The sequence below is a fragment of the Nestor notabilis genome, unplaced genomic scaffold (genome assembly GCF_000696875.1).
Source record: "Nestor notabilis isolate BGI_N333 unplaced genomic scaffold, ASM69687v1 scaffold16512, whole genome shotgun sequence".
In the NCBI taxonomy this organism is placed as follows: Eukaryota; Metazoa; Chordata; class Aves; order Psittaciformes; family Psittacidae; genus Nestor; species Nestor notabilis.
The window spans coordinates 20,522-43,965 of NW_009919908.1; the positions used below are offsets into that span (position 1 = coordinate 20,522).

At 45.3% G+C, this 23,444-nt stretch overlaps 1 protein-coding gene across 1 annotated transcript in view; it reads right to left on the bottom strand.

The window, feature by feature from the left end:
• Positions 1-11,613: 11,613 nt before the first annotated feature.
• UACA (uveal autoantigen with coiled-coil domains and ankyrin repeats) overlaps positions 11,614-23,444 on the bottom strand; it is a 19,824-nt gene continuing 7,993 nt past the window's right edge. Inside the window, 12 exon segments of the mRNA XM_010010456.1 lie at positions 11,614-12,056; positions 12,779-12,844; positions 13,697-13,849; positions 14,403-17,151; positions 18,450-18,495; positions 19,142-19,178; positions 19,373-19,471; positions 19,965-19,997; positions 21,058-21,165; positions 22,294-22,359; positions 22,767-22,804; positions 23,242-23,423. Of these exon segments, the coding sequence (XP_010008758.1) occupies positions 11,985-12,056; positions 12,779-12,844; positions 13,697-13,849; positions 14,403-17,151; positions 18,450-18,495; positions 19,142-19,178; positions 19,373-19,471; positions 19,965-19,997; positions 21,058-21,165; positions 22,294-22,359; positions 22,767-22,804; positions 23,242-23,423 (3,649 nt within the window). The 3' untranslated portion in view covers positions 11,614-11,984.

The following is a 23,444-nucleotide window of genomic DNA, read 5'->3' on the forward strand; positions in this document are numbered from 1 at the left end:
AGCTCTGGTCCCACAGCTCTCGCTGGGGGGGAGCGGGCAGAGGGAATTCTGCACCTCGCTCTTTGGCACAGCCAAGCTTCTCTAACAGCTCCGGGTCAGTTAACCAGCACCTCCCACAAGGCAAAGCAAACACCCAGACATGCCCCTGAGGAGCTCTTGGCTCCGGTTTTACCATGGAATGTGCTGAAGATTTCACATTTCTAGTCCTGCTCTTCTGAACACCTGTAAGTGCTTCCTCAGGTACCCACTGAGCATAGCTCAGTCCGGAGGAAACTCCAGAGCCGAGACTTGCACCACAGCATCCTGCATCTCTCAGCAGCATTGAACTTGTTCTTCTGATGCTGGAAACCAGCCTTAAGAGGCAAAGGAATGGAAAAAGCCTTCCTAAGAAGCTGTGGCTGCCCCATCCCTGGCAGTGTTCAAGGCTGGGTTGGACACAGGGGCTTGGAGCAACCTGCTCTAGTGGAAGGTGTCCCTGCCCGGGGCAGGGGTTGGAGCTGGAGGAGCTTTGAGGTCCCTTCAACCCAAACCAGGCTGGGATTCTATGATTCATTCCACTTTATCACCCAAGCGATTTCAGCTGTGTCCCCCCTGCACGCCGGGAGCCGGAGCACGGGCACGTTTCCTTCCTGAAGACTTTGCAGAATACACTTTATTTCCAGCGGCAAAATCAAAGCCAGACTCAGCATCAAATGATTAAAGGTTAACTAAGACTTCAAACAAGCATCGTACGATGGGTCATTCTCCAAAGAATTATGGAACATAAACTAAGCTTCACTTTTAATATCTGCATTTAATTATGGCCATGTCTGAAGGCAATGAGCAGAGGAGCACAAGCTTTGTTACAGATGTGCAATGTGCCCTGGAAATCCTTTGGAAAGAGAAATATTGCTGCACCTGCTAGGTGAAAACCACTAATGACTCCTCAGCACCAGGAGAAGGTGTCCTGAGCTTAGAGCGAAATGAAATTGGAATTGGGTTGAAATGAGCAGAAGATTCCACTTCAATCCACTGCTTTTTTTATTCTCTGGGAAACAAGGTCCGCTGGCTGCAGATGTGAGGGGGCAAACACAGAACAGGCTGGGAGGGAACATTAGCGTGTGGTGCTGCAGATTGCTTTCTCCTCCAGAAACTTGGCCTCTAGAAAGCACAAGTGACTAACACAGCAAAGAGGGGAGCAACCCCCATCCCCAGCACTGGAACCCAGCATCTGCTTCCAGGCACATTCTCTTCACACTTCCCTCCATCCCTCACCAAAGCCTAATCACAGCAGCCTTCTAATTAAAGAGGTGGCTCAATGCACCTTTTTTTCCTCTTGATCTGGATAAACCAAGAAATTAAAATACTAATTTATAGCCCATGGCCAGGCTGGCTGCTGGCTCTGTTTGCCATATTGTGCACAAGGGCTTCCTGCCTCTGCCAGTGTATAAACTCAATGCAACCCCTCGAAAAGGGAAGGGAAAAAAACCCCAATTTCCCCCCTCCCCCCATACAGCCCTATAAGGCTTCCTCTAGAAACCACTCGGAGGATGGGTTTCAGCTCACCCCTCGTCTGATCTGGGGCCAAGCCTTGGTTCCAATCATAACAGCAAACAGAAGATGAAAGGCTGAGCCCTGCTCCTCCGCAGCTCGAGCCAGGTGTACAACTGGCACCCGCAGCTCCGACGGGGCTCGTGCCAGCGAGGACATGTTAAAGCAATAAAGGAAAACGAGTAACATGTGCCTGAAAACGTCTCCTCGTTCCACTTCTTCGCTACAAATGAGTTTTCCCAGGGCAGCGTTTGGGGTTTCGCAGCGCTCGGTCCCGCAGGCAGCACGGGGCTGCCACGACGGAGTGATCCCTGCGAGAGCGCGCAGTGCCAGCGAGCACGGCTCCTGTACACCCATGGCCTGTCACTGGCCGTCGTGAGCGGCTCAAGTTGCTGATTTAAAACCTTCAAATGACAAGAATTCCTCGGAGGCAAGATGCCAAAGTTGAGCAAACAATTTGTATGGTATGTTAAGTGTAGGGGGAAGCCACGGAGCTTGTAATGAAGCCACGTCTGGTGTTTCCAATCAGAGGCAGGCAGGACGAGATGGGTTATGGCAAGCTACCGAGTGGAACAACAGACCACGGGGGGTGGGAGAAGGGGAACCAAGGGTGGATTAAAATAGTATTTGCTGCGGCTTGTTGAACAACATGACGTCGGTGCTCCTCAGTATGGAGAGGATGGGTGCTTGCAAAGAGCACGGAGCCATCTGCTGCTCAGCACATTCCAAAGCACGTTATAGGATCCGGGTGGTTTGATTAGGGGAAAAAAAAGAGATAATAAAAATAAATCACTTATTTCTGTTGCCCAGCCTATAGAGCAATGCTCAAGTGACAGGATGGGGGGTTGGAGCCAGATGAGCTCTAAGGGCCCTTTCAATCCAAATCATTCTATGATTCTGTAAGAAGTATTGAGGTCAGCCCCCCCGTGACACTTCAGAGCAAGTTTCAAAGAGCAGTTGGAGTGATGGAGATAAATGGGAAGGAGGAATAGAACCACATGGAGAGCTTCCTCCGCCGCCTGCGCGGGGCTGGTTCTCAGGCACAGGACAGCAGCAAGGCTCAGCTGTACTCAGAAGGTACCTGATCCCACAACTCCAGGGAAATACCCACCTCTGGTATAAAAGGCAGTGTAAAGAACCCCTGAAAGCAGAGAGAGCAGGGAGCAGGCATTGGAGTGGCTGTGTCAGCCTTCTCCTAGCACACAGCAGAGCCCTCCACAGCTCAGTCTGGAGATCAACAGGAGTTAACACAGAGCAGGTTGTCGAGAGCAGCTCAAACTGAGGAGATGAAGTTGAGCCGCTGCCAGTGCTTGTGGAGAACAAAGTTTCACAAGCCTGGAAGAGCCTCACCACCCAGGGAGCACTGCAGAGCTGCTCAGAAGCCAGAGGAACAGCAGCAGTAAGCACTGAGTGCAGAAGAGCATCTCTGCTGAAGGACAGCGTCGGTGCGAGATGAAAACAGGTACAGAGCTGGCCAGAAGTGATGAGCATCAGGGCCACCCAGCCGCAAGGAACAACCTCCTGAGAGTGCCTGACAAGGGCGTCCAACCTACAAGGGACATCAGCACCCCATCACCAGTGTGCCAAGAGCCAAACCCCAGCAGGAGCCTGCACAACCTGCTTGCACCCGCAAGTAGAATCCCAGAGATGCTCTTGTGAGGCGCCTTTCACAAGCTCTCCCCACACAGGGAGGCACCACGTGAAACACTCATGTGAAACGTGCACGTGGAACAGGGTCAGGGAGGCTTCAGCAGGGCTTTAAGGAGTTTATGGAGCAGACCTGAAGCTTTCAGCCTCGAGATGCTCCCAGCAGCATTGCCAGGGTTTGTGTGAGTCCAAGCCCCGGCCGTGGGGAGCGTGTCGGAGCCCGCACAATCCAGCTGCGAGGTACATGCCAAGTGTTGAGACCCGTGAGTAATCCCAAAGCACACGGCTTCCCGTCGGCCTGAGCAGCTCTGCTTCTGCCAAGTCAGTGCTCAACCACCCCTCCTCTTCCAGGGGAATCCAACCAGGATGGGGCAAGCTCCCTTAAAGTCACAATCAAAGCAATGCTTCTGCTAAGCAGAAGCCCTTCTTTCCCCAAATTGTTTATTGATGGGAATTCTCATTTTGAGTTTACAATTATTTCTCTTAAAGCAATGCATCTCCCACTTGCTCCCCACCTCTTTCTCTTCATGCCATGCACATTTCCATAGCAAACATGGGAAGCTTTGAAGCACTCAGAGAAGGATCCTCTCTTCAGAACACCTTCTGACCAGAACATGCCATGCCCAGACACTGTTCTTCCTACGTAACTGCTTCTGCCTAACAGCATTCATTTCCTATGCACTCCCCTCGGATGCTGTGAGAGTCAGGACATCTGCCACCTTTTCACTGTCTGATACTCCTATTAGGTAACACTTGGAGCACTTCAAACCACTCAGCTCTTTCCAGAAGCTTGAGCTGAGAGCTGCCTGCACAGCCAGGCCCCCGCTACTCTGAGCTTCCCCTGACCCACATTAATGAACAGAGACTTTTCCTTTCCCCTCCCACAAGCAGCATTAACACAGTTTTCAGGCTTGTTTTGCTGGCCCAGTGGTTTCGGGTATATTAGATCACGGGCTGGGGGGCAGCCCAGGGCTGCACAAGTCCAACAGCGTGAGCATTAACCTGGTCGGAGGCATGTAAGTCACAGCCCTGCAGACAAGCTGCAGCTGGGCCAGATGCAGGTCAGGGTGCTGTGCAGCTCAGCACCCATCAGTGCCTCAGTACTGAGCCTCAGGGGGTTCTACATCCAGCCACAAGAACACCCATCAAACACCAGCCCACTTTCAAAGCCGTCTTACTGTCCAGCTCCGGACTGTTCTGCTCCTTTCTCCTCTTATCCCCCTGGAGCACATTCCCAGGATTTCAGGACAGTCACATACACCTTTGCAGACACAGGTAACCCTGTACCTTCTTGTAGCCAAAGGGAAGTCCATCTGCAGCATTTCAAACCTCTCCAGGGCACCTATTTCAACACAGATACAAGAGCATCTCATGCCTGAGATGGGAACGCACCAGATAAGCACATTCCTGGGCGCTTTGTGTTCAGGCAGAGCCAGAACCCCCTCCCCAGCGTGTCCCCCCCTCCCTGAACACTCGTTATGCAGTTTCTGCTGTGCTGTATCAGCGCAGTGAACGCTGGCAATTAGGAAAGGCAGCTGGCACAAACCCCTCGCAGCCACAGGGCAGAACAGCATCTCTGCCAGAGCCTACAGGCAGCAGCTCTGTAACTACACGGCAATTAAATGCATTTGAAACTAACAGGGGGAAGTGCATTTTTAGAGACAAATCCGAGAGGAACCTACATGACAAGCAGGAAGCCTTCTCCCCCCTCCCCAGCTGGAATAGCAGTTTTGCTACTGAGGGTCTACAGCCCCTTCTAGTTCCTTATCTGGCCTAGAGAACTGCACAGCCTTCCTCCTCCTCCTCCTCTCCCCAGCCTCCTCCTGGTCCCAGAAAAGACGGTAAGAAACTGTCATCTGAACAACGCTACGGCCAAACCCAGCCCTGCACAGGAGAAAGCGTCATCTCCAAATCCCACCCAGCTTCAAGGAAAGAAGAGGAACGAAGCCAGGTTGCAACACACCACGGGAGACGCGCTGCCCTGGAGACCCTCCTCAGCACTGGTTGTTCAACCACTTTGCACCTCTGAGGTCTGACCCAGGACCCACGCGCGCCATGAGCACGGACCCAGACCTGCTGACACAGCACAAGCTCCTGAGCCGGTGCAAACACGCTCCAGAAGCGTTGGACATCGCCCCTGTCCTGGCAGGCTCGGCGCCAGCCCAGGTAACCCCTGTCCTCAGCCTGGCTCTGTCTGACCGCAGAGGGCAGGTTACGCCAGAGCAGGTACCGCCTGTTACCCCGCAGCTGGCACAAGCCCCACGGAGCAGCCCGAGCCCGGGACTGCCCGGTCCAGCACGAGACAAACACGGGGACAGGCTCACGGTGGAGGCAGACGGATGTGCGCTGCCAGGGGATGCGGCAGCACAGGCACCTTGTTAGGGATCAGGGACCCGCAGTGGGAGCACTTGGAGCACAGCCCACGGTGCAAAGCTATTGCTGTGAGCTCTGGAGAACCCCAGGAGACAGCACAAACAAGCACAGACATCACCGAGTGGTGCGACTCTGCTACAGAGCACGGAGGCCAAAAGCGTGTTCAGATTCAAGAGGTTGGAAGACAGAGAGGAGCAGAGCAGTTGCCCTGACCAGGGTGATGCTCCTCCCTCAGCTTTCCCTCCACGGTAGCAAAGGGAGAACAGCCAGAAGCGGCTCTGAGGAGACTTTTCCTTGCTGCTCTCGGCCAAGGGCATGGCCGTGCCACAGGAGCTGCACCAGGGAACAGAAGAGCTTGGACTCTGGGGTAAGCAAAGCCTCTTGCAAGGGAGCAGTTGCAGCGTCCTCACCTCGGCGGCTGGCTGAGCAGGCTGGCAGAGATTAAAACCTGACATCTCCTCAGCAGACACGCACATCACTGGGTGCGGTATTTGTGGAGTTGTTGCCTTTTGTTTTTAAGGTCAACTCAATTAGAATGAATCAAAATACCCTTAAAAACCCCGCAGACACTCTGAGTGTTCAAAGGCACAAGAGCACTTCACAAGCAGATTGGTTTATTTGTTCCATGTAATTTACTTTCAAATGTGTCCCTGGCTTCGCCATCAATTGCAGCTGAGATACTGCAAAGGTGACCTGGGAAGTTTCTGTGTCACACGCTCTATCAGATGTCACAAGCCACGAGGCAGCCAGAGCTGGGTGTGTGATCAGGGCTGGCGCTGCGCTGGGGGGGTAGCAGGGTCTTAAACACCCCCTCTTTGGCTTTCCAAGGTCAAGTGAATGCCCGCAGACTGCCTGGGCTGTTTGAGATTCAGGGGAAGCATCTGTCAAGTGGAACAAGACAGACATGTGCAATCTGAAGCTGATGATCTGCTGAAGCCCCAATAATTTTAAAGCTCTACATCACCCTTCCTTTATCCCCAAAGTCCTCAGCTCTAGAACAGCTCAAGAGAATAAGCAGATTAAATGCTCCTCTAACATTTGCAGGGAAATTAATACTCAGCTGAAGTTGTCCCGTGCAATGTCACATCTCCGTCCTCTCCAGACACATCCCCTGTGAGCAACCCGCAGCTCTCATTCAGAAGTGCGGAAAACCCGAGAGGAATGCCAGGATTCCTCAAAGCTGCCCAGATTAACACGGATTTGTACTTCCCTCACTTTCCCAGGTAAATCCGAAGCCCTTGGAGGGCCCTGTTCCCTTTTCCAGACCCTGCTCTCCCTCCACCCTCACCTCCTGCGAGGTTTGCTTTCCATCAAAGAACTCCCCCTCACCTCATCACAGCGTCTCACTACTTAAATGCCCACTGATTTCACCTTCAGCAACAGTAGGATGTGAGAGACTCAAGTGCCTGAGGCTGGAGGAGACTGCCAGCAGAGGTTACCATCTCGCTGCCGCAGTTCTCGTACAGGAACACGCCTGAACACCAAAGGCCCTGTGTTTTCTGAGCACATCACACCCACTCCTTGTGTGTGGAAGGTATCGACACAGCACCTCCAGAAAAACCTCCAACAGCTTGAGCGTGTCAGACTCAAGAGCTCAGATGCCTACACACAGTTGTCTTCTATCCACATTTATAGGAATTCGATAACTCTGGTGAGCTTCAGATCAGAGAAAGCTCCAGGAGTCCCAAGAGGAGACATGGCCTTTTTCTTCCAGGCAGAAGACAACAGGGATACCACCATTTGAACATCCAGGCCCTCTGCAGCTGATGCTGGAATTCCTAGCTCCTGCAAGATCAGCATTTAGAGGTCTCACACCTATCATCCACCCTTTAAACACGCACATCCGCAGCCAAGCCCTTCCCCTTGTGATCCACTGCAAAAGCTCCAGGTCTCCTGTCCAGCCAGCAGCAAGGAATTGTTCCAGACCCCTGGTTTCCATAGGGACATGCAAGATCAGAGAGCAGCTCCCTCTTAGTCAGGAGGCTTCCTCCCTGCTCTGTTTCAAACTGCTCTTCAACGTCCTCACCCACTTGAAGGCATGACAAGGAAAGCGTTGCAGATGAAGTGGCAGCCATGGGGCAGCTGGTGCACTGCAGCAGTGCTGCTGTGGGAGCACGTGGGTCCTCAGAAGGAACACATATCAAAGCAATTAAACTCACCAGCTTTGTGCCTCACGCGGGCACACGGCACGATGCCCAGTGCTCTGCTCTGTGGCTGGTCTCAATACATGTCATGCTAGCATCAGAAAGCACTCATGCATGTATTGTTTCAGCATCCTCTGAGCAGAAGCAGATATTCTGGAGTGATTTCCACTTCAGATTTGATACATAAAAGGCAGAAGTGGATGTGCTTCCTTGTCTTACTGAAGGGAATTGAAGACTTCAGTATTTCCTCATGTGTTACCATGTAAAACTGAGCTGAGGTTTCCTGTGTCTTTCCACCTCTAACACACTAGTAGCAATGTTGCTTTTCCTCACTGACAAGCCAACGCTGCGTCCTGCTCCAAGAGATGCAGGCTGCCAACTACTTAAATACAACTTGACAGGTCTCCTGTTATCTCCCAACCACCAGCAGAAACCAGCATCTTCACAAGTTTCTCGGCTGTGAGTGCACAGAAGCAGTCGGAGCAGGGAAGGCCAACTGCCTGTGAATGCTTTCTTCAGCTAAAATTAAAGCTTTCCAGGCTGGGATGGAGCTGAGTCCACCCACAGGCAGCTCTCTCCTTGCTGCAGCTCTCCAGCCTAGAGGACAATGTTCTCTCTGATCTTAGGCCATGCACTGGTAGCTTTAATATCATACCTCACCACCCATCCTGCTATTTCCAGTATACCCCTGGAACAGCTCACCCACTGGAACACATTCCAGTTTCATTAGTTCAAGTCAGGCCCATAAATACTTAATGGGAATTCCTCAACCCATTTCTTCTAAAACCCTGTCCATTATTCTTGCTTGCAGCAAGTGCTCCTTTTAAGTCCTTGGCCTCTATACACACACAAATAAAACCCAAGCCAGCTGCTTCCCTGAAGTTCAAGTCATCCTCATTCTGGAGAGATTTTTATCCTGGTATCCCACAACTCGTACTTCTTTTCCTCCCAGATTTCTACTCCTATCTTAAAACCCTAGGGAATTCGTCACTGACAGAAAGATCTACTTCACCTCTCCAATCCCTGCTTCCCTCAGAAATACTTATTTTTAGAGGAATTTAGAAGTTTGACTACATCCGCATGGTCAGATCACCCCTTTTTCAGCTATGTTCATAGACAGCTTTCCTAAACCAAAGGCACAAGCAGTTCTACCCATAAAGCTCAAGAGCTGCTTGAAGACACAGACACTCGTCCAAGTCCTCCCTGACCAGGTCACAATACAACTTTACTTGATCTATACTCATCATTTGGGAGTTTGTCCATGGGTACATAAGCCAGGATCTTTCAAGACCAAAACTCCAGCAGCAGCATGGCAAGAAAGGCACCAACGGGAAGTATCTTTGTACCCAGAATAATTCTTATACTACACCTGACCCTCAAGATGACAGTAAGATCCCATCTTACTCTGCACTGCCCGTTACATTACAGAACTCTAAACTTGATGCCCTGCTGAGAATGTTTAAAGTCTTCCCCACTGTATCCTAAGAGCACATAAGCACAAATCCCAACATTTAATGAAGTGTAAAACTAATTATTATGAAATAAAACTAGCTGTTCAGCGAGTGGAAAACCTTCACATTTTCATGTCCTATTTTCCTTTCAAATGTATTCCCTTCTCATCATCCAGCATACTCTGCAACTGTAAAAATAAATACCCTTCACAGCAGAGGGCTGGCTCGAAGGCTACGAGTCCAACAAGAGAAAGCTTCACAACTTAACGGCCCTTAAATGCTCAACATCTTTTTCACTTAATGTAAAATCCATCTGATGTAATAGCTGCCACAATTACATGTATGTTTTTTCTATTAAAAGTTAATTTTCCGAGTTGGCAGAGCAATGCAGGCATTAGATTAAGAAAAAAAGCAGTAATGTCTCTGAACTTCCCAGGATGCAGACAGATTCCAAAGGCAGCTACTCCAAACCTAAAAAGAAGTCACATATTCGCTATACGAAGTGCTGTTGCATAATAGGAGCATTGTGCCAACAATTGTTATGGGCTGCATTACCTTATTGATGTTGCTTTATTGGGACATGGAGCAGCTCCCAAAATCCCCCAAACCTCTTGGATGCATTTCATTGACATTAGACATTTTTGTGACCTCTCATTTCTTCCTTCCACTTACCAGCAATGCACAAGTACTGATGGCTTCTTCACTGGGGAGGAGGCACTTCACGGGCGATTTTACCAAGCACATGGATTATCACTGCCATAGGAACTTCATGGCCCAGGCTTTACCTTCACCTTCGTGCATCAAAGTTCACAGGTTCACACCAAGAACAAGCAGCCACTGGAATGATCCCCCCAGGGAAGTGGTGACTCCCAGCGTTGGACACTGTTAAGGCTCAGCTGGACAAGGTGCTGGGACGTCTGGTCTAGGTCATGCTGTGCCTGGAAAGGTTGGACCAGATGGTCCTTGAGGTCCCTTCAACCCGGGATTCTATGAAACTCTGGCAATAGACAGAAAAACCCAATAACCCCACAGCGGACATCTAAACCCCAGATGTATTACCTGGCATTTGAGAGCATTCAAGTGAGTTCAAGACCCTTCACTACCCAGTCTACATTTCTTTGTCTTTTACAGAATTGACCACTACAATAAGAAAAGAAGAAAACATTTTATTGATGATGTAGCAAGGGAGAAATTTAGAAAAACATATATAGAACTCCCTTGAGAAGGAACCATACAATATCAAAATATGCCAGAGTTAGTATATCAAAACAAATGCTCTCTAATAAGAGTTTCAAGTAATGCAATCATAAAAGAATTTGGCTAAGAAGTAACATATATACTGAGATGTTTTCTGTAATAGTCCTCTAAGAAATTAAAGGAAAGCAGCAGTAGATCTGTTTAACTACAGACACATATTTAGTAAATATATTAAGTGTATTTATATAATAAAAACTGCCCTGCACATTCATCCCTATGTCTGCACCCTCCTCCATGTGGCAGTTGTCTCTTCAACTCCTCAAGACTCTGCCAAAAAGGGATAAAAAAGGAAACAAACATAATACTACTAAACCAGTGGGACCTAAGCCCACAGCTTGGTGGGAAGCTCAGTCACCACTAAGCAAAGAACTCCACGCTCTGACTTAGGTCCTCACTTCTCAGGAACATGGAAGAGGAGGTTTCTCTCTTCTGCATCAGGATCCTACTTGCTGGTTATAAGCAAATGCTTTCAACCACGTAGACTGAAGTTAACACAACAGCCCTTACACCGTTTTCTTTCATAAAGCTTACTTATGGGAACATCATCCTTCAGTTAGAAATGAAGTCCTGTTTGGTTTAATAGGTAGATTCCAAACAGATCAAAATTCTCCTTTCATTAATCCTTACTATTTGCATCTTTCCCCATAAATAAGATTATAGTACATAATTTACAGCTAAGAGGAAAATACCTTAAACTTCCATGAGACTGTGTTTGAAAATCCAACACCTGAATTGTCCAGTGTGCAGCTTCAGGAGCTGCTCAGTCTACACCCGCAGGCCTAATGAAGAATGAATTACACAGGAGCAGGACTATTGAGTTTAGCTCAAAATGCTGCTCTACAAACCGAGCCACTCCAGCCCCACTGCTTTAGCCAACAGCAATCAGTATTATAAAGCATTCCTGAAAAATCCTGGGGGGAAGAGGAGGCAAACATACAAGTTAGTGTTTTGATGGAAAACCTGATTTTAAGTCTTGCAATAAGCAAAAGGCACTACAGCTTAAGCTTATATTTAAATATAAAGCCTGCAACTTGGCCAGCCAAGTTACAACATCGACCTAAACACCTTTCCTCTACCTTTGCAGCTGACTCACTAAACATGTTGTAGTATGCCTTGATCAGCTTATGTGACAAAATAGCCACTTTCTCTTAATCATTAAAGGAGATATACAGCTACACCACTCAGCCAAACTCATTTGAAGCCAGTTTGTGTTTTAACCATACTATGAGAGTTCAAGTTCTAGGATAAATGAGTTTCTGGGTATAGGCCCTACTTTAATAAGTGGTCAATCAGACATTAATTTAACTACCATGTCATCATTTTGACAGTCAGCTTGTATTCCAGCTTTAAAAAGATGCTCTACATCTTTTATTAATCTAACAAGTGTCACATCTGAAACTCAGTAGCCCTATTTTACCGTTTTATAAGAAGAAAATGTTTCAGCTTTGTAAATCGTTTCATATTTGGAGGCCTTAATTGCAGCTATATTATCATAACTATCTAAACCTCATGAAGGTTATCACTAACATAACCACAGCACTCCTACAATGCAGCAGCCTTCACGAGCAATGGCACTAACATGTCAGCAAACAAGTCCCTGCCTCATCCGAATGATCTGCAGCAAAGCAGCTTGGACATCTTCATCCATGTGACCCTGCAGCAAGCAAACAGTTAAAGAAAAATTAGAGTCCCATAAAGTGTCAACTATCCATCACCAACATTAGGAGATTCTTCAAAATTACCCAAAAGACTTAAATCATTGCTGTATTTTCACCACTCACTGGGAGCCTCTGCAGTACTTTAGGAATCCTGTTGTTTTTCCCCTCAAATAAGAAGGGGCTGCCTCTGACACAGCAGTTTCCTTCTTGAAAATATGATGTGGGGAAAAAACTTACTGTTCCTACCCTCTGGACTCCACAGCCTGCTGCCGTGGTAACACTCCCGTTTTTGTATGCTCAAGTATCTGGAGTCATAAGACTGGAATGAGTTATCAGCTCTAGGTTCAGTGAGAGCCACTGGGTAAGTGTGCACTATGTTTCCAGCTTCCACTGGATTTCTCTTCTCTCATCCCAGCATTATCTGGGATGATGCAGAATTACATAACAGGCTCACATCACCAGACAGAACCACCCTCCAAAGCAGGTGATAGTTATATAGAGTTACACATTGATAAGCTGTAATAAGATGGCCCAAGTCTAGAGCTGCGGGGTGTGTTTTCCTTTTTGTTGGATCAGTCCTTTCTAAATTAAAACTCTCCACATCAAAACAGGTACTTGAAGACGTTTGAGGTCTTCCAGTATGGCAGCAAGAAGTGGGTCTCAAGAACCTCTCACGCTGAGATGACAATAAACCAGTGTGAACCTGGGACTATCATACCTGTACAGCACTGAGAAGATGTGTCCGATAAACTGAAACTACCTCTTGATGCTGCCTTTTAGCATCCTAGAAAAAGAAGAGAGGAAGAGGAGATGAAATCATCAAGTTTTTTTTAACATTTACTCTTACCTTTTTCCAACTTCGTGAGCTTGGATTTGTGCACTTACAGAGTAGCCAAAGCAGAATGTCAAGGTTAAAGTTAGCTCTATCCCCCATCCATTAATCAGGAACAAAGTCACTGCTTCACTTTCATTACTGCTCATTTGCAGCAAAGCAGTTTTGCTGAAAGGCTCTCAGAAACACACTGATGTAGTGTGGTAAGCACAGGTGCTACAGTGAAAACTTGTTTCATCATCAGCATTAGCTGTTTCTTTAAAACCAGCCAATTTAAGAACACTTTGCCTTGCAAGGGTCAAGCTCACAACTACTATTAAAGACGGGTCTTACTTCTGTACAGACTTACAACTAACCTTGCTCACATACACGGCTTTAATTATGAGCTTTACTGAAGTCACAGGGGCCACAAATGTGTTTGTGTACAGTCACAACACTTGAAGTATTCCCCTTTACTGTTAGTACTTAATGACAAGCAATACCCTTCAGAGTGTTGCAGGCAAGGGAACACAAAATCACAAAATCAAATCCATTAAGGAAGGACCACCTCAATTTCTTTCTCAGTGAGAAAATACAGGGCTGGTGGGCTTTGCAAGAAATATGAATGTGGAACTTGTATATAGAAATGGTCTCGGCATGAACTACAGCAGCGTAGCTCGTGAGCACTAATTCCAAATTGTCTGTGTCCTTTTTACCTGGCAAAGTTCCCAACCGCGGCAACTCCAGTGGGGAGAAGGAAGCAGAAAATTTAGAGAAGCAGGCAGGGGAAGAAGGAATAGAAATCATGAGATCTGGATTACTTACAGCAAGCTGCTGCTGCAGTGTTTTCACCTGGTTCTGGAGCATTTCAACTTGCTGGTTCTGCCTCTTTGAGGGAATCCCAGTGGTGTATGTAAGCTGAGACAAGCCATTAAGAGCTTGTTTTAACCGCTCCACATCATTAAGCAGCTCCGTTATCTTTAAAAAAAACCATGAAAACCCTCATTTAAGGATGTTTCACTTACAAAAACTAATATTCTTTAACATTCTTTGAAGCCTGATGAATCACAGACTGGTTTGGATTCAAAAGACCTTGAAGCTCATCGAGTTCCAACCCCTGCCCTGGGCAGGGACACCTTCCACTAGAGCAGGTTGCTCCAAGCCCCTGTGTCCAACCTGGCCTTGAACACTGCCAGGGATGGGGCAGCCACAGCTTCTCTGGGCACCCTGTGCCAGCGCCTCAGCACCCTCACAGGGAAGAGCTTCTGACCAAGAGCTCATCTCAATCTCCCCGCCGGCAGGTTGAAGCCATTCCCCCTTGTTCTATCCCTACAGGCCCTGTCCAAAGCCCCTCTCCATCTTTCTTTTTGGCCCCATTGAGGTATTTAGACCATCATCAGATACACCAGCAGCACCAGATACCTAATGCTCAGCACACAAAGTCATGCTTGAACACTGAAGTAGCTGCATTTGCAGTCTAGTTCCTTATCCCTAAACTGAAAGCATCATGAGCTTAACCGACATATCCTACCTTGTTATCCTTGGCTTCCACCTGCTTTGCAGATTCCTGTATTCTCTTCTGCAAGTCCATAATTGTTGTCAATGATTTATCACACCTTTCTTTCTGGTCTTTGATTTCTTGCTCAATACTGCAGCTCCGTAACTGAAGCAATTCCTTCTCATCCTTTAAAGAAAGCTCACTCTTTTTAGCTTGCAAAGCCTCCTCACATGCCTCCTCATACTTTCTATTCATATTGGACAAGCTTTCAGCTATGCTGTTAATCTGGGCCTCCAGAGTACTCTTCATGGATTCGTATTCTGACATGTCAATCACTTCTTTCCTCTGCAGGTCTGTTAAAGCTTGTTGAGTAAGCTGCATCTCACACTGCAACTCTGAGATCTCCTTGGTTTTCACTTGGTTTTCTTCTTCCTTTTCTCTCAAGCTGCTTTTGATCGCTACAATTTCTTGTTCTAACATTTCCTTCATTTGTGTATATTCTACCAAAGAGACTGAAGATTCTTTCAGACCTGACAACTCCTGCTGCAGTTGTCCTACTTTTAGTGTTTCTTTGTCATAACATTCCTTCTTATTTCTGAGGGCCTCTCTCAGATCCTCTATAGTGTGACCAAGAGCCTTCTTCAAGGCTTCAATCTGCCCTGCTGAAAGATGCTCAGCCTGCACAGTCACGGGCTGCTCAATGCTCTCTTCCAGCTCATCCTTTTCTTTTTCACCTGTGTATCTCTGCAGCAAGTCTCTCAGTTGCTTATTCAGTTCCTCCATTTTGCTTGTAAACATCTTCTCCATTTCATGGGATTTCTCAGCCAGGATATAGTTCTGCTGCAAGTCATTCTGGATGGACAGAACACCCGTTTTGAGCTTCTCATTCTCCTCTTTGCACTTCTTGTTTTCCTCTTCGATTTCTCTGTACTTCTGTGCCTGTTCCTCCAACTGCGCTTTTAATTCTTTCACTGTGGCTTCGAAGCTTTGTTCTCTGTCTTTAAAGGAGGCAACCGGGGCATATTTTGACTTAATGCACTCTTGAATTGTGTCAAGTTCCTTCTTCTGGGCTTCAATTTCTGCATGTAACTGTAAAATTTCTTCTTGACCCCTCTTGTACTCAGCCCTAACTGCAGTATTGTTCTCTTGAAGCTCTCGCATGCTTTTATTTAAAGTAGCCACTGTAGTTTCATGCTCTTTTAAACTTACAGACTCAGTTTGCAGTTGATTCTGTAAGAGTTTCACCTTGTTTTTCAAGGTTCCATTTTCTTCATTTGCCCTCATGAATTCTTGCTTTACCTCTTCCATTTTTGCCTTCAGATCTGACAGTTCCTTGTTGGTCTTTTCAAGGGTGTTATTCAAGGCTATTTTAACCTCTTCATGTGTTGTAGCCAACACATACTGATCCCCAAGAGTCTGTCTCATGGCTGTGTTTTCAGAGACCAGTTTGCACACCTGGGCTTGTTCAGCATCATATTTTTTCTGCAGCTCAGCGAGCTGCTTTTCCAGCTCAATACCATTACATTTTAAAGCTTCCACTTCTTTTTTGTGCTGCTCTGGAGAAAGGTACACAGCTTGGAAGTGGCTGATGTTCTCACTTAAGTTGTTCTTCTCTGCCAGTAACTTTTCAGCTTCTGCTTTGCTTTCATTGTACTTCTTTGTTAATTCAAAAAGCTTCCTGGTCAGGTCACTGACAGTCAGATCATTTGTTTTCTTCAATTCTTCATGGATTTTTAAAGGCACATTCTGGCTTTTCATTTCAGTTTTTAGCATTTGGATTTGTTGCTTAAATACCTTGTTATCAGTCTGCAATCTTTCAAGTTCCTTCTGCAGAGCCTGATTCTTCTGTGACAATTCAGAAACTGCCTTCCCAAGCTCTTCATTTTTCTTCTCAAACCCACTCCTCATTTGCTCGTGCTCCTCTGGCTTTACGTGCTGAGCCAGTTTCGCTTTCTGACTCTCAGATTCCCTCTTCAGAAGCAGAATCTCTGCCTGCAGTTTTTCATGCTCTCCTTCCATCTCTGCTAACCTCCTTGCTTTCACATTCACTTTGCTCGATAACAAACTCTTCATGTTTTCAAATGCCTCTGAAGTTACCGAGTGGGCCAACTTTGCTGCTGTTTCTTTGAGCTGCCCTTCTAACTCCATGACATTTCTTCCCCTTTTATCTCGTTCCATCTCCAACTTCACAAGTTCCTTCTGCAACCTTTTATTTTCCTCCACTAGCCTGCCTTCATCTCTCTTGAATTCTGCCACCAGCAATTCATTCTGCTTAATCTGGTTCCTCAGTTTTCCCACTTCAGCAGAGGCTCCTTCATACTTGGCTTTCATTTCTTTCAACTGCTCCTTCAGCTCCTCTGTTAGCTTACTGTTTCCCGAAGCAGCTTCGTTAGTCAGGTGATCTTTCAGAGCAAGAAAGTGGGTCTGCATTTGCTTAACTTTGCCTTCCGAGTCAAACATTCTTTTCTGCACATCTTTTAAAGCATCTTCCAGCTGTTTTATCTGTCCGTCAGATTCCACCTTGGTTCTTTCACACTCTGATGCCAAAGCTTTACACTCTGACACCTTGTGAGACAGCTCTCGCTGCAATTTGCTGATTTCTTCCTTTGCTGCACCATAGCAGGTCCTCACGTTGTCAAGTTCCTTCTTTAAAGCTTCCTTCTCTGAAGTGGGTGATTGGTTAGGCAGGGAGAGCTCCAAGGGTCTCAGCATAGACCTGGACTGAAGATAAATTGGCACAAAACGGGTACATGTTTACAGGTTTGACAAGCTACATACATAACTGTCTTAAACCCATGGTGATGAGCACAGAACAGGTCTGAGGTTTCTTTTTTCCTTAGAAACACACTCCTCTATTCTTGCCCACATCACAGAACACATGTATTTCAGCTTTTAACAGGCAAAATCTTTAATAGAGCTCAACATTACCATTTCCCAACCATCAGACCTCCTGACACTAACGCACGGGTACAGTATACTCATTTTATTTCCCTTGTTATATTCTTCATATTTAATCACTCATCTGCTAGAAGAAGTTTCATTTATTAAGAGATTTCCCCCAGCCCTCAAGCACGTGGAAATAATTTCAAAAGGAATTAGAACAGACACTGTCATGGTTGATGGAACCTTCTCTCTAAAAACACTGAGGAACGCACTCATTTAATTTACTGTCCAGGAAGGGATCTCTCAAAATGCAGCTCTGTCTCCTGTTACGTGGTGTTCACTACCACCCTTCTCTTGTTCGTGTTCCAAGCACCATGTAGCTGGCAGGCAGGCAGGCTGGGAGCTAGGCTTAGACTAGCTTAAAGCACGTGAATTCCTGCCTGGGACATGGTTTGGGGTTTTTGGGCCAGTTGGTTTTATTTTGGTGAAGAATTACACATCAACTCATTTTAAACTTCAGTTAAGGATAAAGAAATCATAAGACCACAGGATAACCTTATATGAAACACGGCAGAAAGGACTGGATTTTTCTGTGTTAGCAGCAGAACATCAAAAATACATATATCTGAAATCTGGTCAGAAAGGCCAGGATGTACAGCTTGATTTCCAGCCATCACTCACCTCCAAAAGCATTGCTCAAGTGTAAGAACAGCCTGTCACTCAGGACCAGTCCCTGTCATGTATGACTCACTGTCAGGGTCTGATGGATCTTGTTTACAACTGAATTGTTGCTTTAAAAGGTAGCTAGCTATCAGCAGCCAAAAGTGTCAGGAAATTGCTGTTTTGCTGGCACGAAAATAAAGTTTCCTGAATTTTAACTGAATTTAAAGTAGGAAAAGAAATTATGGAGGTGAAAACCAACTGCCCTTTACACTGACTGTTGATGCAGCAGTGATTGAGTTGTAAGGATGCTCATTACAGACTGTTCAGCATCCAGCAGCAGCACTTGGAGCTATGTCACATGTGTAGCTCTAGAGGGCACCAGCACTTAAAAATAAACGTGACCAAGCAAGTACTACTGGAAGCTGAATTCAGAAGCAATGGTTAATATACAGACATTTATAACTACATTTAGCTTTCCCAAGCATAAATATCTTAAGAACTCTCTCAAGCAGTAACATATTTATTACCTGTGACTCCGCAGCAAACACTTGCCCTTGTTTAAGTAATAAATCTTCTTTTCCTAGATTTTCAAAGGAAACAGCATTTAGTCTCCAGTTAAAAACAGTAACACAGTCACAAAAACTATGATTCTCCTTCCTCATTTTATTCTGTTCAACGGGACCGTAATGGGCTCATTAAACCCTCCTGCAGAAGTCATGAAAAGCACCATGAACACACCAGGGAAAAGCATCCCCTTGCACTCCAAATGGGTGATCCTTCCTGACAGCAGGCAAACAGCTCTCGCAATGGCTCAAGACAGATGAAGTAACATTTTTAAGTTACACAAGTGCAAGACAAGCCTGTGACCAAGCTGGATGCAGAAGTGGTTTTCTCATAAGCTAGACATGTGTTGTTTAAGATATGAAGGACAGACAAGGGAGCTCAGCTGGGAGGACAAATCCTGCTCGGCTTGTTTTTTGTGTTATCAGAAGATGCATCGGAGTTACAAGACCAGTCACTCATAAGCAAGACTGATCAATAGGGCCTCACGTGCAAACCCAACTGTGCCCAGGTGACAGGATTCTGAGCTCTCAGGTATGGACACACACGTCATGCTTGCCTACAGTTAATGCCAATAAAAGAAAGAGAGAACAGGAAAAACACACCCTTTATCTATATGCCAACACTGCACCATGCATGGCAAGTTTTAATAACTAAATACTTACTATTAGCAAAGTTACTTCCAGATCCCACAAAATCAACCTAAAGGCAAACAGAAAGAAATACAAAATAAAGCTGAAAATTCATTTCAAATTTTTACACTACGTTAAACTAGGGATTAAAGGTCAGGGAAAGCTTTTATAAGGAGATAACCATTTAAGCCTTTCAACAGTTGCTTAAGTATTTACTACAGTAAATACCAATTGCTGTATTACATTTTAAATCAATTCACATACTTCGTAATACTTGAGTTTAGCTTTGAGAGCTTCAATAGTCCTTAAGCTTTCCTCCTGCTGTTTTTCCTTGGTGGTTAGGATTTTCTTCAGCTCATCCTTCTGAAAGAGAAAGAGAAAACACCAAGTAGCCAAAGCCACAAGGAGACACAGACTTGCAAGAGCTCAAGCAACTTTTATAAAGTTAGGGAGAACTTCAACCAAGACCAGCAGTGAAAAGGATTCTTAAATGTTTGATTCTGAAGTTCTTCCACTGCTCCTCCACAAGAGGAGTCTTAAACAATGAGTCAATGGAATAAGCACCATTATTTGCTACTGTTTAACTTATCACATTTATTAACCTTGCATTACTGAAAGTCACTAAAGATGTATTTATAATAGTAAAGTCTATTGTAAAGGTGCCATAGGGATTACATATATTATTTGTAGTAACAGAAGTGCTGTGCAGCTGTATAAGCTGAGCACGAACCAGTGGATATTTCATTCAGCATTTACAGATAGCTTTGCTCTTCTCTACAGTTTTAAATACCATTACTTAAATACGATAGGCACTTCCCTACTTCCAGTTCTATCACACTTGCAGGTGATATCGTACCTCATTCTCAAGATCATCTGCAAACATTTGCTCCTGCAAAAATAACAAAGAAAATCCCCCCACAAATCATTTCTGCAATGACGTTTAAGGGGCTCATACACAGTTCAGCAGCTGACAAGTCTACCCCAGTTTTAATGCTACATGACTGTTCCCCTTTGCTTTACCATCTAACCTCTGGAAAAGAAATAAGGACGAACAGAAGTTCAGGGTCTTTGACAGAGCAATGTCTCTTGACATACATACATGACAACTGGACTATCTTCAAGTATCTAAATCATACACTACTGAGGCAGAAGAGTAGAGTTTTTCCAGTAGAAGTTTGTTGATTTTGGAAAGTTAGTATTAAGGAGTTAGATTTATAGAGGCAATGCTTGAGAGAACTGTTCAGAAAAGAACGATTCCAGTAAGAAATATTCTTTCTGTCGAAGTGCTACATTGAGAGGAAGCTGCATCCTCTTAAAATGTACCTCTACAAAAACACAATGAGGGAATAAGTGTGAGCCTCCACAAAAGGGAAACAATCCTGTTTTTATTTTCTTCCTTAATTGTACTGATTGTATTTACACCTTTAAGAGGAGGGAACTTTAAAAATAGGGTTTCAAATAGGGTTTCAAATATGGGTGAGAAACCCCCTATTGAAAACCTTTGTTTCTGTTTTTGCCAATTGAAGATTTTTCTCTGTTTCCACTTAAAACAAGTGCTGCAAAATGAGCAGCAGCTATGATAAAGTGTAACACACCACCTACATTAGTTGTGCAGGTGAAGTTTACTCTGTTACAGCTTGCCAGAACACCTCACAGTTCACGTTACACTGGGAAGTACAGCCCTAAATGTTACTGCTCACATTAATGAGCAGCAGTGAATGACATTGTAATAGGTCAGATCCCAAATTCTCAGATTCTGAATACTATTACACGACCAAAGGCTTTTGCAGCAGAAGAAAATGACACTGACACAGAAACAATTCATAGGAAAGCAACAGAGACCACATCCTAATCACAGGTGCTTCCCTTCCTACTTCTACCAGCCTCCCCTGCCAGCACTGGGTGGTTATTACAGCTTTCCAGTCAGGTTATTCCAACACTAGGCTTACCTCACTCAGTTGCAGTTGCAGCCCACTGATTCTATCCAGCAGCATCCTTTGCTCCTCTTGAACTTCTCTCATTCGATCTTTCAAATCTTGATTTTCTAACTCCAATTCCTTAAAAGTAAAAATATGAAATTAGAACAAAGGACCACGCTACACACACTGGGAAAACTAATGAACCTGAACCAGCAGATTTAACAGTCAACTAAAAACACCAAGCCTTGGCTAATGAATCCCCTAGTGATTCTGGAGCCTTACTCCAGGTCTGGTTCATTCTGAAGGTTTACATATGCACAAGCTCCAGTCTTCAAGCTTTTCAGCTCCAGACAGCTCATTCTCTTATAAGGGTACATAAAGGTTTTGAAAGTATGAGCAGAGCAAGATTGCATTCGATGCTGACAGCCCTCAAGAGGCTGCTTATCTGCTGTCTGTTAGCAAGTATAAATAGCTGATGTTAAAACAGTTCCTGAAACCCAACTGCTGCAGCCAAAGGTGTGATGAAAAAGCCTCACCAGCATGAAAGACAGCAACCTTCAGGTGTGCTAACTGTTCCAAACAGCCCCAAGAACCACCCTAGTAACAGAAAAAAAGCCCAAGTGATAGGTGTGTGCCCCATCAGTCAGTCCAGTGCTCACATGCAAACAATAAAGCCTCTTGAAGTCTTGCCTGATAAGTGCCGCCTTAACTGGGGCAACTACTTTAGCTCAAAGCAGAGAAGTTGCCTTTAGAGATCTTTATCCTTTAATCACAAAGCATTTCAGAATGCAGGCCTCAATTTCGCAGTGGTTTGTTCCCCAGAGCTTAAAATGGTGTTTACCTTTCTGAGAACTGTAATGACACAGTAATGAGATGAGAAAATCAATACTGTTAGTGGAACCATTGTAACAGGTTATTTTTAGTAAGAGGCATTGAGAATGTTAAAAAAATAAACCTTCCTCATTTATGATTCTGGTATTACTGCAGGTGGAAGCAGACAGAAGATTTAAGAGTTAGGAGAAGTTAAGACATGAAGAGACTTGCAACTATTTATTACACAAACAAGCACATTTTTCCTGAAGTTTACAGCTTATTTGCACAATTGCCACATTACACAGTTGTGCAATTAAGTTTTAAGTAAACAGCAATATATATGACCTTTAATAGAATCCCTAATGCCCCCTTTACAACCACATCTTGTCTTTAGTGTGTCTGGTTCATTATGCCCATGGGAATATGCAAGTCAGAGAAATCCTTCTCGCTTACCTGAGCGTTATGTTCCGTCTGATACAGCTTGACATTCACCTCCTCCTGCGCATGCAGCCGATTCCACTTCTGTGACACATTAGTAATCTGTTATTGCAACAGTAAAGTATTAATTTACATTCCTATCTGGGTACAGTGAGCTCTGCCTCCATCCCAGCTCCCGCTGCGGGGGCAATACTACCAGCATTTGCATTTTGACAGATTGCTTCTCAGCAAGAGGTCACTCATGATCTCACCCAGACAGAAAATGGGATGCTTGTCAAAACTCTAATCCCAAATATGCACATCATCAAATATTTCTCAAATAGAAATAGCCACCCCATCTGATTACAGAGGGAACCTTCTCAGCTACAGATGAAGTTGAGAATTCAAAACCCACTGAACTAGTTTTCCATCACAGCACAACCTTAATCACCCTCTCAGCAACCCCAGGAATATACTGCCTTAGAGAGACATAGTACAAGCAGCCTTACCTTTTGTTCAGGCTGCCCCTTCTTCATGCTATCTCTTCCTAAAAAGACATCACAAAAGCAGGAAGTTAAAATATGCATTTCAGACCCCTGCAACACCAACAGCTGATTCTATCTATTTTTGATCATTTCAATAATTAGATTCACCACACCCCCAGTTAATCCAACATGGAAACATTCACAAGTACAAAGTTCTTCTATAGAAGAGGCTAAATAACTCCTATGATCAATACTGCAATGCCAGGTTCAAGCAATGTTAATACCTCAAGGCATCAGAGTCTGCATTTACCTTAAAAGCTTTACTAAAAACAGAACCCCAAAGCCCTCTTTCCCCTCACTAACAGACAGTTTATCACCTGTGTGCTCAAAGGACTACAGCTGCCCTCCAAAAACATAGTTCCTGAAGACACAGCAGTGGGAAGATGCACAGTTCAAATGAAAGACTAACAGCAAGCTGTTGTAGTCACATTGTTCATACCTTTGCTGGAATCCTCAACGGCAGCTTTTATTAAAGCCAAAATGTCAATATTGTCCCCAATCCTGGCATAGTAAGCACAGTCATGACCAAGGCCATCAGTCAAACTAACATCCGCACCATTTTTGAGCAAAACTTCCACTGCATCCCTGCAGCCATATTCACAGCCTAACATTAAGGCAGTCCTGAGGATGGGGAGAAAGAGT